The 14098-nt window shown below is 40.7% G+C and overlaps 2 protein-coding genes across 8 annotated transcripts in view; both read left to right on the forward strand.

Annotated features, from left to right (window-relative positions):
* Positions 1-38: 38 nt before the first annotated feature.
* On the forward strand, positions 39-4086 carry LOC115012462 (charged multivesicular body protein 6-like). Its single transcript, XM_029438087.1, is given in 9 exon segments — positions 39-258; positions 768-877; positions 1362-1449; positions 1866-1952; positions 2326-2391; positions 2641-2721; positions 3515-3590; positions 3689-3714; positions 3716-4086. Coding segments are annotated over 9 exon segments (624 nt in total). The 5' UTR covers positions 39-192; the 3' UTR covers positions 3740-4086.
* A 1327-nt stretch (positions 4087-5413) lies between these two features.
* The window catches only part of LOC115012367 (brain-specific angiogenesis inhibitor 1-associated protein 2-like), a 49385-nt gene continuing 40700 nt past the window's right edge, over positions 5414-14098 (forward strand). For 6 of the 7 annotated variants that reach the window (XM_029437957.1, XM_029437953.1, XM_029437955.1 and 3 more), the window contains exon 1: positions 5605-5814. In XM_029437957.1, coding sequence (XP_029293817.1) covers positions 5743-5814 — 72 coding nt within the window. In that variant the 5' untranslated portion in view covers positions 5605-5742. The other variant, XM_029437952.1, reaches the window with a different exon arrangement.

The following is a 14098-nucleotide window of genomic DNA, read 5'->3' on the forward strand; positions in this document are numbered from 1 at the left end:
GGGTGAAGTCGAACACTACAGACTTGATTTAGTTATTGTCCTGCCTCGCTTGCCGTAGGAAACTATGAACATGGTGGAAGCCAGTTAGCCTGCTAGCCATCGTAGGCTGTTTATTATCATGCCAAAATGTTCGCTAATAAGTAATAATTTGTGTGTTGATGAAGGAGGATGTGGAGGGGATGTGGCTAAATAATGGGAAACGTTTTTGGGAGAAAGAGTCAACCTTCGCGTGTAACGGAACAAGACAAAGCCGTTTTGGTGAGCTGATAGCGGTTCTAGCAGCAGATTAGTTCCGTTACATGAATACAAGGCAACTGTTAGCTGTCTGCACAGCGCTGTGGCTACTAGGTAACATGGATTAATGTTAGCTGTTGAGTTCGCATTGGACCTTACTGTAATTCAGCGTTGGACAGAAGTCCTTTTTTTGGGACGAGCTAAGTGTTTTCTGACATCTGTATGTGTGTGTGTGCTAATGAAGTCTAACACTGAGTGAAACATAGAAACCCCTGAACATTGCAATGCAGTACAAAACACTCTTTTTTTGGGGAAATGAAGGTTTAATTGCTTTGACACATTGGCAGATATATGGTGATTCAACATGCATTATATATTAAAATGTTACCACAGTAATGCACATCCTTAGTAGGTTGTAGTTTATTCTATTTGTGTCTATTGTTCTGGTCATTACATGCAGCCCACTGTGTAGTATTTTGCATATTGATCAGTTAGATTATATATAACTGACTTTGTGTTTTTTTTTTTTACAGCAATTGAAACAGCAGAGAGATAAACTGAAGCAGTATCAAAAGAGAATAACCCTGCAACTGTCGAAAGAGCGGTTTCTGGCAAAGCAGTTGTTAAAAGATGGCAGGAAAGAGTAAGCATTAAAAATAGATAATATACCCTTTTTAATTTAGATATGAAACACTATATCACCATGTAGTCGCTGTTACACCACCATGAAGGCACACAACAATAGAAAAAGACTGTTTTTGTTAATTAAAAATGATACATATGATTTGCTGTAGTGTTTCTGTACATTGTTTTTGTTGTATTATAAATCTGGAAAAAAAAGATACATATGGTTGACGAAAGTGCAGCCAGAAAATGCAATACTTTTGTTTTTTGTTGTGTCCTACATGTAATGGTAATTAAGAACACTGTAGGTAGGTTTTGATGTAAAAACAACAACACTGCATGTATTAGCCTGCATGCAAAACTTCAGCCAGATATTGACACTTTTGAAATCTCCTGAGGTGCATTCATTTATTCTGTATGTAATGCGACACACAGTATAAATACATTAAAAAAAAGCAAACTCTTTGCTGTAGGATGTTTTTCATTTGTATTTGTTATTGCAGAAAGGCACTGCTGCTTCTTAAGAAAAAACAATATCAAGATCAGCTACTAGACAAGACTGAAAATCAGATTTCAAACCTCGAGCGCATGGTAAGTTTTGTGAGATTACACTATTTGATGTCATCATGTTTTATTTCACCAAGAAGCAGCTCATGGGTGGATACATGTTTGTATGCATGTGTGTTAAAGAGCAAGAAGAAGGGTTCAATGTGATATGAAATATTAAAATTTAAAAAGTAATATCTTCAAAAGTCGGCTTACTCATTTCCTGCTTACCGATCGTCTGCAACATCCAAGCCAAAAAGGTGTAGAGAATGGTAGTTGCTCTCATTACCAGTAATACACTTTTCTTTTTTTTCTTTTTTACAGTATATGACTGTTTAAAATTCAATGTAGATATCATTTATTGGTGTTGAAATGCCATGAAAAACTTAATGAGCCACTATGTAGTCAATGTTGTCTGAGAGAATTTGCAACTTAGTTTGTTTCTGTTTTTTTGTCAACAGGTTCAAGATATTGAGTTCATGCAAATTGAACTGGAAGTCATCGAGGGACTTAAGGTTGGCAATGATTGTCTGAAGAGTATGCACGAGGTAGATATGCTTTCATGTTTCTTTCCCACCTTTTGCGTGCAGAAAAATGCCTTTCACATCCATGCGATAATAATTCCCTCTAAAGCTGTTTATACGCGAGTGTATACTCCATCAATGTCAACGTTTCCACTGACGCCCATACTTTATTTATAATGTGATCGAGCAGCGGAGAAGGTTTGTGTTAGCATAGCTGTTGCGCATTGTTTGAAGATTAAGGAATTAAAAAAGCAAAGCCTTGACTACAGCAGTGTGACTGCTGCATGTCCTCGGTTACAGTGTACAGATCTTGTGTCAAGAAATTCACAAGCCAGCAGGAATGCGTGGCAAAACACTTTTCATCCATTAATATTTTTTCTGTTCTTGTTTGTGACAGATCATGTCAGTTGAAGATGTGGAGAGAATCATGGATGAGACCCAGGAATCAATAGAATATCAAAGGGTAAATGTCTGCTTGATGTCAGCCATGCACATCTTTACATTGCTTTGCACCAAAACTAATGGTGAAGAACAAAGCACTGACAAAATCTGAATAATGCTAATATTGTAATAATATAAGTAACTACTTTAATAATGTCTTAACATTACAATTTATTGGATGCAGGTGGCATAACAAAACTTGTCTGTGTTGATATGAAGGCAGCAAAAAAAACTGACAGCTGTCAGCTCACACATTTTTTTGCTCCTGCAGCAAATAGATGAAATGCTGTCTGGAGCCCTGACGCAGGAGGACGAGGATGCTGTTTTAGCAGAGCTGGAAGCTATCACTCAGGTAGGAGTTGCTCTATTAGCACAGAGAATGTTTGCTGACCATGCATGCTCCTTCCCTGTAACACCCCACTTCACATGTATAGTTACACACACTGCGGCCTGGTGTATCTGCAGGCTTCAGCTGTCAGCGACTTACTGCAGCGCCTCTACTGGAGAAGGGCTGTTTCTACATCTGTGATTTAGAGTTGATTTCATAACCCCACACAGCATGTTGGTCTTTGTTTTACCAGATTTGTACAATATCTCTTGAGGAGAGGAATAATTCTATCAAACTTAGAAGGCACAATATTATTATGTGTGTGTGTAATAATAGGCTGTATAATTGAAACAGTTGCTGTTATGAACTTGATTGATTCCCAATAATTAAAACCTCAGCAGATATTTCCTCTTTTGTGATGTAATTATTAGTATTATTAGTATATTCTCTCAAGCCTATCAAACTATTAAAGCCTAACACATTATTATGTTTCACAGTTGAACACAGATTGTAATTCTAAAAGTATTTTCAATTTGATAAAACAAAGTCAGTTTATTTTTTAGCAGTTTATCTACAAATGTTTTGGATGTACTTATGTGACTTTAAATAGAATATTTAGAAATGCAGCCTTAGTACTTGGTGGTATCAAAAAGTAAGAGATTCTGAATCCTGAAGCTTGGATTGTGAAAACATGTCAACATTTTAGCAACTATAAACATGTTTTCAGCTTGGCAAATACATATTTTTGTGCATTTCTAGTTGGTCAGTTTGTATTGTTACATCTTGTATTGTTACTCTCTCCCTTCTCCTGGAACAGGGAGAAGATGTAGCACTTCCAGAGGTCCCCACTGAGCCAATACCAGAGGTCTCAGAGGCAGCTAAGGCTGAACCAGGTATGGCTGTTTTTTCTTATCTCATATCAGGAGCATTCCTCACACAAGTGATATCTTGTTTGTACAGTCATTGCTTTACTTTGACTTTCTTTTTCTAGAGAGGAGAGAAGCAAAGAACGAGCCTAGACAGAGAGATGTTGGCAGCCTGACGCAGCACATGTGTGGTTGGGAGTAGGCTGTCTTTTTACTGATGGGCACTCTGTTTATTCATTTCAGTATTTCATCCTTAATTGTTAGAACGTGAAGGTGGGACCTGCAGACGTCAGTGCACCATCACACATTTTACAGGATCAGCACAGCGTCTGCACTCTGGTTTACTGCTCCCCTGAAGTATCTGCATACAGGAAGTGAAATGTTCTATTATAATTAGATTAGCAAAGCAACATCACATTGTAACTATTCTGGTTATGGTGTAACAGAATGAAAGGACACATTTTTAGATGTTTTACACATTGATTGCAGCTGTTTTCCATATAAAATTGAGCAATGGCAACAATATGTGTTTCTTGGCTTTTATTTCATAAACCTTTTCATCTTTTTAAAAACTGTATTCAAACAATTTAGGCTATTTGGCTCTACTGTCATTGAACATCATAGTATTTTAGTCACATGTTCTGCTTGTGTGTCATACTTTGTCCAGAAGGGGGCACTCCTTGCTAGATTTTCTTTTGACTAGACAGTATTCAAAACAGGTGTGTTCATTCATTTCCCATCAGTAACGTGTGTTTGTGTGGTTGTTGACAGAAAGTAGCTCATTGTGCTGATATGTGGGAGAGGTTTAGACAAGAAAGCCAGTAATAGTATTTACAATCCTACACTAAGTGGGCACTTAGACTCTAATTGGCATGTACAAAAAAACTAACACAAATTATCCACTGTGAAAAAAACATTAGCTATGGTGTAACTGAAAACAGTCAGGATTAGGTCTCGCTCACATACTTGCTCAATGGAGTTGTATACAGTAAATGTTCTTTTTTTATGTATACAAAGGGAAAGAAGAGAAGCTTGATGGGGACAACAGTTACTGTACTGCACGTCATTTGTAGGTCGCTCATATTATAGCAGCAGTGTGCACAAAGGCTCTAATGGCCCATGGCACAAAACAACAAAAATGCACCATGCTGGTATGGATATGGTGCAATGGGGGCTGGATATATACTGTAAATCTGTCTTTTATGTCTTTTTGGCTGGACATGTTTTCTTTAGAGCAGCCATTCTTTGTCCAAATGATGCATGAGGGAAAAACAAACAGATTTGATTTGCTGTGAAGACACAATGGCAAGGGTCTCTAGTTAATCACCTTTTGTAGTGTCTGCCTATAGGCTAGTTGTTTCAGATGGATGCCCATTCTGGAGAACTGTGTCTTTTAAACTCATCATAACACACAGGGTCAATATAAAAAGCCATATAATATATTAATATATCATTTTATTTTCGGTCTATAAACTGTATTTAAACGTTACATGTTATTTGTAATGAGACTAATTTGACTCCATACTATAGGAATGGTAGAGCTCAATTGGTACAGAAATGTGGGGGCGTGCACCAAATGTGCACTTTGATAAGGTGGTGCTGCATTCCAATGCTGTAGGAAATGTTGCATTTAGAGTTTGAGCGAAGTGAAGAAAAGTTATTTAATGTGCCATGTCAACATGGACTACGTATTTTAATGCTAGCTTTTATTATCACCTTTTTAAAATATATTTTAGACCACAGACATTTATTTTCTATAATATTAGTGTATAAAATAACCTACATTCCTGTATAGGACTATCTCATATCCAGCCTAGCACTGGTGCACCGTGTGTTTATAATTAAGTTTATACTATTTTATATCACACGTGTAAAGATGTCCTTTCATATGCAAAGATTATCTTTTTGTTGTTTCCTTGTATTTCTGACTTTATTTCAAAAACGCTTCTTCTGAGCGTCTGAGAGTGCGAAAAACCTAAACTACCGTGAAGAGCGTGAAGGCAGCACCGGGCTGTCAGCTGTGGAGAGGAAGGTGTGTTTAGTTGGAGTGGGGATTCGGGAGCGCTGTATCGTCTCACTCTCACGGGCGCGTTGCCTCGCCTTTTGTTTAATCAAACTCGTGTATTTATCCTTCCCCCCCCATTTTACGCGGATACACGTTTGAAGGAAAAAAACGTTTATGGTCCTGGCTGAAGATTTCACGATGTCTCGCACCGACGAGGTTCACCGCATGACGGAAAATGTCTATAAGGTAAGGTTCAACTAATGAATAAAGTTTTGAGGTAGCCTACATAGATAATAGGATTTCAGCTGTCAGACGCACTGTGTTATCCCACCAATAACCAGACTTATTATTTATTGGCCAAGACGCATTCAGAGCCTTATGTTTTCTTCTTCTTCGATAATCTCTTTAGGGAGAGGCGCAGTAGCTCAGTTGGGTGATGTTTTTTTCTTTTTTTTTGATTAGTTGACCAAAATGGTCTGTCTTCCACCTCCACATATTTCTGAGCGAATCCAGAATTGGTAATTAAAGCAACACCTCTCAGTTAGAATTGCCCCCGTGCTTACAAAATCAAAGTCACTCACTCAGTCTTTTCCTTCATGTATTCCTATTATATTCCTATAGTCCACCTACTGCTATGAACGCAGTGTAGGCTATTCCTAAGACACCAGTGTATTTCTATAGCCTAGTTTCCATGCTGAAATGGGGACATGATGCATTCCAGAAGCCAGTGTTTGACGGGCAGAGAAGGTTGGGCTTATCTGTTGCAACAAGTAAACATTTGCCCCATAGGGATTTCAACATTCAAACCTGTTCTGCCTAAAAACCTGTGCGAACTTTGAATTCAGTTCAGCCTCAGTAGGTTACTCAGTAGGTTACTGGGATAAATGAATAAATAAAAGAATAGGACGGATTGGCATTGAGGCTGCATCCAAAGGATATTTAGAATGATTTGATTATTTTATCTATGAAATGTCAGAAAAAAAAGTCCATCACAATGTCTTTGATCCCACATTATGTCTTCTAAATGGCTGGTTTAGTCCAACCAGCAGTCCAACACCAAAATGCATGGGATTTGCAATGATTTAAAACGAAGAGAATCAGATATCTGGGGTTAATGTTGGGATCATGTATCAAGTAACAATGCTTGATACATGACTGAAACTTGAATTGATTATGTGTGATGATTAACGTTTTATGGAACAACTCATTCATTAATCGACAAATGATTTCAGCAATAATTGCTGTGCAATTCATTAAAAACTTAGTCCAGGCTTTGGTTCACTGTCTGCCATTTTTTGTCCGAGTTGCAGGCACCTACTGAGGGAATGTTAACAAAACGTCATGTTATGAGGGCTCCACTCCTGTGTTATGGGATAATCTCAGGTTTCTGTTTTGATTAGAGCTCGTTGATACCTCAGGAGGTCTCTTTCACTATATTCCCAGGCATTATTTACACACAATAACCCGTTTTTAATGGTATTTTAACTGCCCCCACGCCCTAATCCAGCTGTAGTTCCCCTAACAGAAGGCCAATAAATGGGTAGAGGGTCGCTGCTCATTCTCCTACAGGGAATAGACTTGTATCAGAAAAGAGGTCAGATGAGCAGAGACTGACTGGTGCTTCTTTTAGAGCCAACAAGGGATGCAAATGTTTCAGGTGGCTATTTCTGTCCTGAATTGGTCACACGACCTACAGTGTATCCTTTTCATTGTGACTTGTGTGCCATGCTCTGTCGGGGGTTTACACGTATTAATGTGGGTAATCAACATAAACACACTGGAGGTGTCTGGATGCCGAACCCTTGCGGGGAACAGGTCCCTAGATGCTCATTTCAAGCACAAGCTCAGCAGTGGGGCTCTTTCTTTGGGGTGAAAGCACCCCGGCAAAGTCCCGACAGACAGGAGCGCTGATGGGCGGTGGAGTGGAGTGACGGTCCTTCTTCCACACTGGGGATCTGACCTCGTGGCAAAAAGCTAGGAGGTCACAGAGGGTTGTTATTTATAGTCACTGCTTATTTGCCAATGTTGCTTTCTTCACCGACCTCGCAGTGTACGAGCAGGTTCCCTCAGTGTGCTTAAATATTTAGAGAGCGGGTCAATTCGACTCCCATCATAGCTCAGTTGAATAAAAGCAGTCTTTCACAGTATACTGTGTGTTTTTACCCTCAAAACCACACTTGTTTTTATTCTTAAATGATGCCATTGTATTATAGTGATAGGCAGTAATCGGCATGTTTTGTCACATAAATTTGCTGCTATTAGGATTCAAGATGACACGTTGTCTTAGTTTGAAGTGCAGACTGTCAACTTAAATGTTATGGGATTGTCAGCCACGTTGATGGAATAGTGGAGCTGCAAGGCTTTTTTGCATAAGAATTCAAATTAGATTAAAAAAAAAATTCTTATGCAAGTAGTTAAAAAAGATAAAAGAATGTATCACCCCGTCATTAGGAGTAAGACTCAATGTTGACATCCTCCCTGAAGTTATGTTTAGTGTTATACCTCTGTGTAGCTTTTTACCGTTTTATAATGCGGTTGCTAATTGTTTGCACCGATGACTAAACGTGGAGACGGTCGTGCACCTCCAGGTGTTGGAGAAGCTCCAACAGTCACCGAACACTAACTTTTAGGGAAAACTAATGGGACTATAACCCTGCCCATTTCTCTCTACCTGATTACACATTTTGAAAGCCTCCGAAGATAATAAATGTGTTTGTTTGCTGTTGAATGCAAGCAGACCTCTCCTGAGGAAGAGGAGATCTAAAAACATACGGCCGCTGCAAAGTCATCGCAGCCAGCAGCTGGGCAGATACTGAGTAATCGCCGGGGAGGAGAGGGGGGTAACTGCACCGCTGTGACTCATGTTAGCCCAGGTGCGTGTGGTGTGTGTGTGTGTGTGTGTGTGTGTGTGTGCGTGCGTGTGTGTGTTTAACAGGGCTGGGACTTTAAGCACGGTGAGGGCGGACTGGAGCTTCAGCATCTCACTGCAAGCGTTGTTCCTTTGGTAAAGGGCAGAGGCACTCCTTAGTTTATTTTTTTTTGAGATGACTTTATCTTATTCAACAAGGGAGTCAACCCTTTAAAACCCACCAATCTCAGCCTGATCCACCTGTGATTCAACTTCAAATCTCCTCCCGCACATAGACGGGCAGTTCCAGACGTGGCGATTTGGCATCCAGTCATTTTTGCGCTGACTGGTTGAGACAGATACTTAAGACTGACACTCGGCGCTTGCGTGCTCGTGTGTGTGTGTGTGTGTGTGTGTGTGTGTGTGTGTGTGTGTGCAGTGGCCCACAGTCGGCTCCACCAGCTGGCTTTGTCACCGTGTGTCTGAGAGAGGCGGTGCCTCGGGTCAAGCCTCTTAGAATGCCGATGGATGAAGTCTGAGAGCCAACCTGGCCTGGGAGGTGGGGGGGAGGACACACCGAAGTGAACAAACAGATTAATCAGACTAGAGGCTGAAGGAGAATGGGGCTGTGTTCAAACATTCAATAATGAAAGCTTTTTAATTGCTACCGTGACTTCCACAGGTAACTTTTGTTATCCTCAAGATCACATGGAAGCGAGGCGGTTGAACACACCCTTTTTTTTAGCACAATATAACTTTTACTTGTATTTCTTCACAGTCTTCGTCATAGGAAGTGCTCTGTGTATTGTGCCCGATACATGCAGTGCAGGTTAGGAACACACCCTGCCAGGTAAGGGAACAGGAGGGTGTGTCTCGTCTCTACCAGCCCTCAGGACAACACTCATTTTCCCATGCAGTGCCACTCCCTAATTGTCAACACAGCTTGGAAAAACAGCCGCCATTTTCTCAAATGGTTGTTATGAGGAAGGCAAAAATAGTTGTTTGACGTTAACCAGGCGTGATGCTCGATGCTCTCTGATTACAGAATCTTCATTGTGTCATGAGTGTGATACTGCTGCAGTACGCTGTCTTGAAATGCAGTCTTCTTTGCCTAAGAGACATCCTGTTATATAACAGCTTTCCTCTCTCCGTTGCAATATTGTCGTGACATTCACTACACTTGAATGAATGATATTCTGATGATGATAAGAGGCCTACAGTTTCACCACAATCTCATGTGGGAGATCTGAACAGGTGGTCTCTTAGCAACAACGTGCCATTATTCTTGCGTGTTTCTGTCCTATCGTTGTGCTAAAAGACTTGCAGTTGGTGAAGGGCCTGGAGAAGGCGAGTGAGGAAAAGCGACGGCTTTAGTTTCAGGCAGAGATAAAAAGGGAGATGTCAATCCTGTCGCAAGTGATGAAAAATGCTTCATAAAAAGCCAATAAGGGGTCCAGTGTAAAACCCGCCCTGCGTGCTGTGCGTACAGTGCCGTGTGGTCATGCGTTGAGAGGTCGTCTGGAGTCACTTGACTGATGACGCCATCCATCACTTTATTTACCTTTTTTTTTTGTTTCGAGCAGTATATCACATCAGGCGCCGCTTGGCTTATAATATGCGATTTAATGGAGTTTTAAATGACTTGAGCTCCTGAGCATCTGCCTCCCCAGAATATAGTGTTTCAACAAGTTTGTGCCTGCCGGTGCCTGGGGCCTTAACAAGATTGCATTATGCACTGCAGGAGATATCATAACATTCATTGCCTGTGGAACAGCAGATTCATTCCCTGTGCATTTGACTGCGATGCAGAGAGGACTATTGGTCCACACACCCACCTTCTCTGCATGTCTGGGGGCGGATGGTTTAGAGACATTCTCTCTTTTCTTTTACTCATTGCTTTATTTTCTTCTCCCAAGGACAGAGACTGGAGATGCTCGCTGCTAAATCCAATGCTACGCTGTATTGATGGCAAAGAAGCATCATAGGCGAAACTGACCAAACAAAACAAACAAAAAAGGTCCATATGAAGTCACGTCAACATGGCGATCGTCCAGAATATTTCTTCCGCCACATAAACGGCATATATAAGAATGTGCTTTGCCTTTTATAGAACGCCTATAGAGTGCTTCATTGTGGGGGTGGAAGGGAGAAAGAGATGAAGAGAAGGAAACGTAGATGGTGACATTCTGAATCCTTGTTGAAATAGTCCCTAATTACTGTGGAGGGCGAAGCTGTAATTACACAGACTGAAAGAGACACACAGCAGCAGAGACACTTCAGTTAGTACTGTGGCAGTGGACAATGGCCTTACATTTATGGGTCATGGGCTACAGTTAACATGCCTGTGGCTAGTGCTCTGTGGCAGATGCTGCTACTTTAAGTAGCATTGGCCACACTCCACCCACTAGGCTAGCATTCAAATTGACTGAGCGCTGAGAGAGATGTGCACTGTGGGACACTTTGAATATGAGATATAAATGTATTTTGAGTTAGCATTTGTTAAGCACTAGATACATGGTGTTCTGCCTATGTCGGGCTGTGTTGAAATCTGAATGATGTGAGGAGGAGGTCAGCAGTGGGACCCTCGCACATCCATTATTCATGAACACCCTTCCTCAAAGCTTTCCAGCGGCCATGCAAAGTGTACATTTGCTGATATCCTCTTATATCTCACCAGTGATAATGTAACTCACATTGAAATGATTGCACAATGAGTGTGTTTATTTAATTTTTATAAATATGATGTTGATTTGGAGCAACAACAATCTCTGCCGTCTGTTTATTGCCTTCCTGTTTCTGAGCCGAGTCTTTCACAATTGCTTGGAACAATATTTTGAGGGATTTGAGGGAGTAATGCCTTTCTATCCTCCAAAATGAACGGGTGTTTTTACTGGTCAACGAACTAAAGCTAGTAAATAACTCTGGGTCTTGGTTGCTGTGGTAACCACCGCCTGTGTTGGGTTAGTTGTGGGTGGAGGGAGGGGGTCACACTGGCTGCAGATGACAGCAAAGCAAACAAACACAATAAATAGTTTGGTCTCTGGCGAGCAAATGGTTTGTTGTGCGCTGGCAGCAGGAGACACTGCAGTTGGAAGGTGGAGGCAGGACGAAGAACCTGCACGAGAGCGGATTTTATTTTTATTTTTTTCTCCTCCACCTGAGACCCCTTGCACACGACTTTGGGCTCATCAAGCCTCATGTCTGTTTTGAATCCGCCATTTCATTGGCAAAAGCCTTCTATAATGTATCTGTTGGTGACAAACATTTACCCAAATGTAAATTATTATTTGCAAGGTGAGAGGCACCTCTAACATGACTAAGCATTTTACTTCCACAAGACTGTCTCTCGCTGTTTTCGATGCGTTGCCGGCTGCAGCTGATATTTGCCTTCTGCATGGCAGGTTAATGAACATTATTACAAATGATAAGCCTGTACCTTTTTTTTTTTCACACAGTCCTGATAGCAAGTCATGTTTGCATGGTGGAGAAAATAAAGAGCATGGGGGGGGGCATGTCAGTGGACAAATGTTAGTATGAGTTGATTTGAGATTTCTGTTGAAGGGAATGGATTTTGTTACTATGCATCCAACAGTTGAGTTTCCTTGGGAAGCAAAGCTCTTGTCTCACAACATGAGTCACATTGGAGTCATAACCGTTATCTGATAAGTAGAATCCCCTTCTAATGTTATAGTGCGTGTTCACATTTGCAAAAAAACAACATAGTTACAGAAGGTGCAGAAGAACACAATTACTTCATGCAACAATGTACACTTAAACTGACAGTGGAGTGCTTATATACTCGTCTTTGGTCTCTTCAAGATTCTGCTGGGTCATGAGCTTCAATTTGGCTTCTGTGGCTACAACCTAATAGGATCCGTGCCACTAATTTAAGCTAGCTGTAAAAAAAAAAAAAAAAGCTTTATGTTGCTTGCCCGAGGTGAAAAAGGAGATCACAAGAGGCCAGTGTTTCATTTTCATTCTCTCTGACACATTAAGTTATTTACCCCAGTCAGAAGAGATCAAACCCCCCCGATCCCAACAGAAAGCTGGGATGATTCCATTAGTCGGTGTTTTCAAGCACTCTTTGTGTTTGCATGATGAAAGCAACATCGTTACCTTTAACATAAGAGCAAGTGTTGAGACTGTCTGTCTGCATTTGCTGCATCGACAAACCAAAAGTTAGAAAACGTCTTTGGATCCCTGTCTGTGTTTGACATGACTAACGATGTGCAATACTATACACGAGAACTGCTCTCAAACTGCACAGAGTCTTCTCTCGGCTCACGATGTTGAACAGTTTGCTCCCCTCAATACAAGGAGGAAAGGACGCACACATTCACGTGGTATTCTTGGACTTGATGTGCGCTCTGACTTCTACTGAACGCTCCTGCTCTGCCTACTGCAGTATTAGTAAGACTTTAGGTATACAAGAAGGATCTTTTTCTTGGCATCTACTCAGAGTGTATACCTAGACTTTGCTCTGAAATAAGCATGTGACAGGGGTTTTCTTTTGTATGGTTGTGTGTACTTTAGAAAGTTCTCCAACCTGTCTTTTAGCTGTATTGCAGTAAGAAGTTGGCTGTGTTCCCTTCACTTGCACAGTACCACTGCAGTCATTTTTACAGTCATTGTATTCCACATCCCCTGCTGTGTGGTCCCCTCCATAACATTCCCTGACACTATTTACTGCAGGGAACAGATGTTGATCTAAACATCTAAGATTGAACAGAAGTTTGCCACTAATCCTTATGAGGAAATGGAAAGAGGTCAATACATTGACCCGAGTTTATTTTGAGCGTGAACACTAAATTAAATTGGCATTCTTCTGGCGAAAATGTAATGAGATTTGTGTGGAATGCAACATCTTACAAGTGGCTGTAGTCTTTCCAATATACTGTAGCGTACAAGTCCGTCAATCCCAGATATGCTCGCAGGAGAAGTAGTTAAAAAAAAAAAAAAAGTGATCAACTATGACCAGCATTGGTACTAAATTAGAGAATGACCCGGGATGACAGAACAATTGATCGAGAGTGGCCCTGGACAAAATACATACACGTACTCCACATATTGGCTGCTTTTTTTTCAGTAAGTTGAAAAACCTTCTAAGGTACACTATATATGCGGTAATACATTTTAGTTTAATACATAATGAATAACATCTACAATCCATTGTTGAGAGCTTGTCTATGTTCTTTTTAATGCCACATTTACTGTCCCTATTATATATTTTCCATTGTTAAATTGTTCCTACATGCACTTTATCCAATTCTGATATTCCTGGCATGCTCCTGAAGGCAGCATGATGTATTTTTGACAGGCTGATTTGAGTACAATGACAGTAACCAAGCAAAGCTGGTGAGTTTGGATGTTTTTAGACATGGCTTAAAACCCAAACCACAAACACCGGTATGGAGTACACTAGTAGTCGGTGTACTGCAGCATTGTCTAAATAAATTGCACGGAAGTGATTTTGTTTTTGCCAATAATTTTGGAATCGACTGACCTACACAGTGCGCTAGATGCAGAGCCATAGATTTGCAATAACATGCATACCCACGGTTTCCCCCAAGGCAAGACTCTGTGGCTGGATGTTAGCTATTTAACTGTAGTTAATTTCTTGAGCACATGTTTGCATATGGCAACATTAATTATTAAAACTGTTAATTGGACAACAAATTGAAA

The sequence above is a fragment of the Cottoperca gobio genome, chromosome 8, assembly GCF_900634415.1.
Source record: "Cottoperca gobio chromosome 8, fCotGob3.1, whole genome shotgun sequence".
Taxonomy (NCBI): Eukaryota; Metazoa; Chordata; class Actinopteri; order Perciformes; family Bovichtidae; genus Cottoperca; species Cottoperca gobio.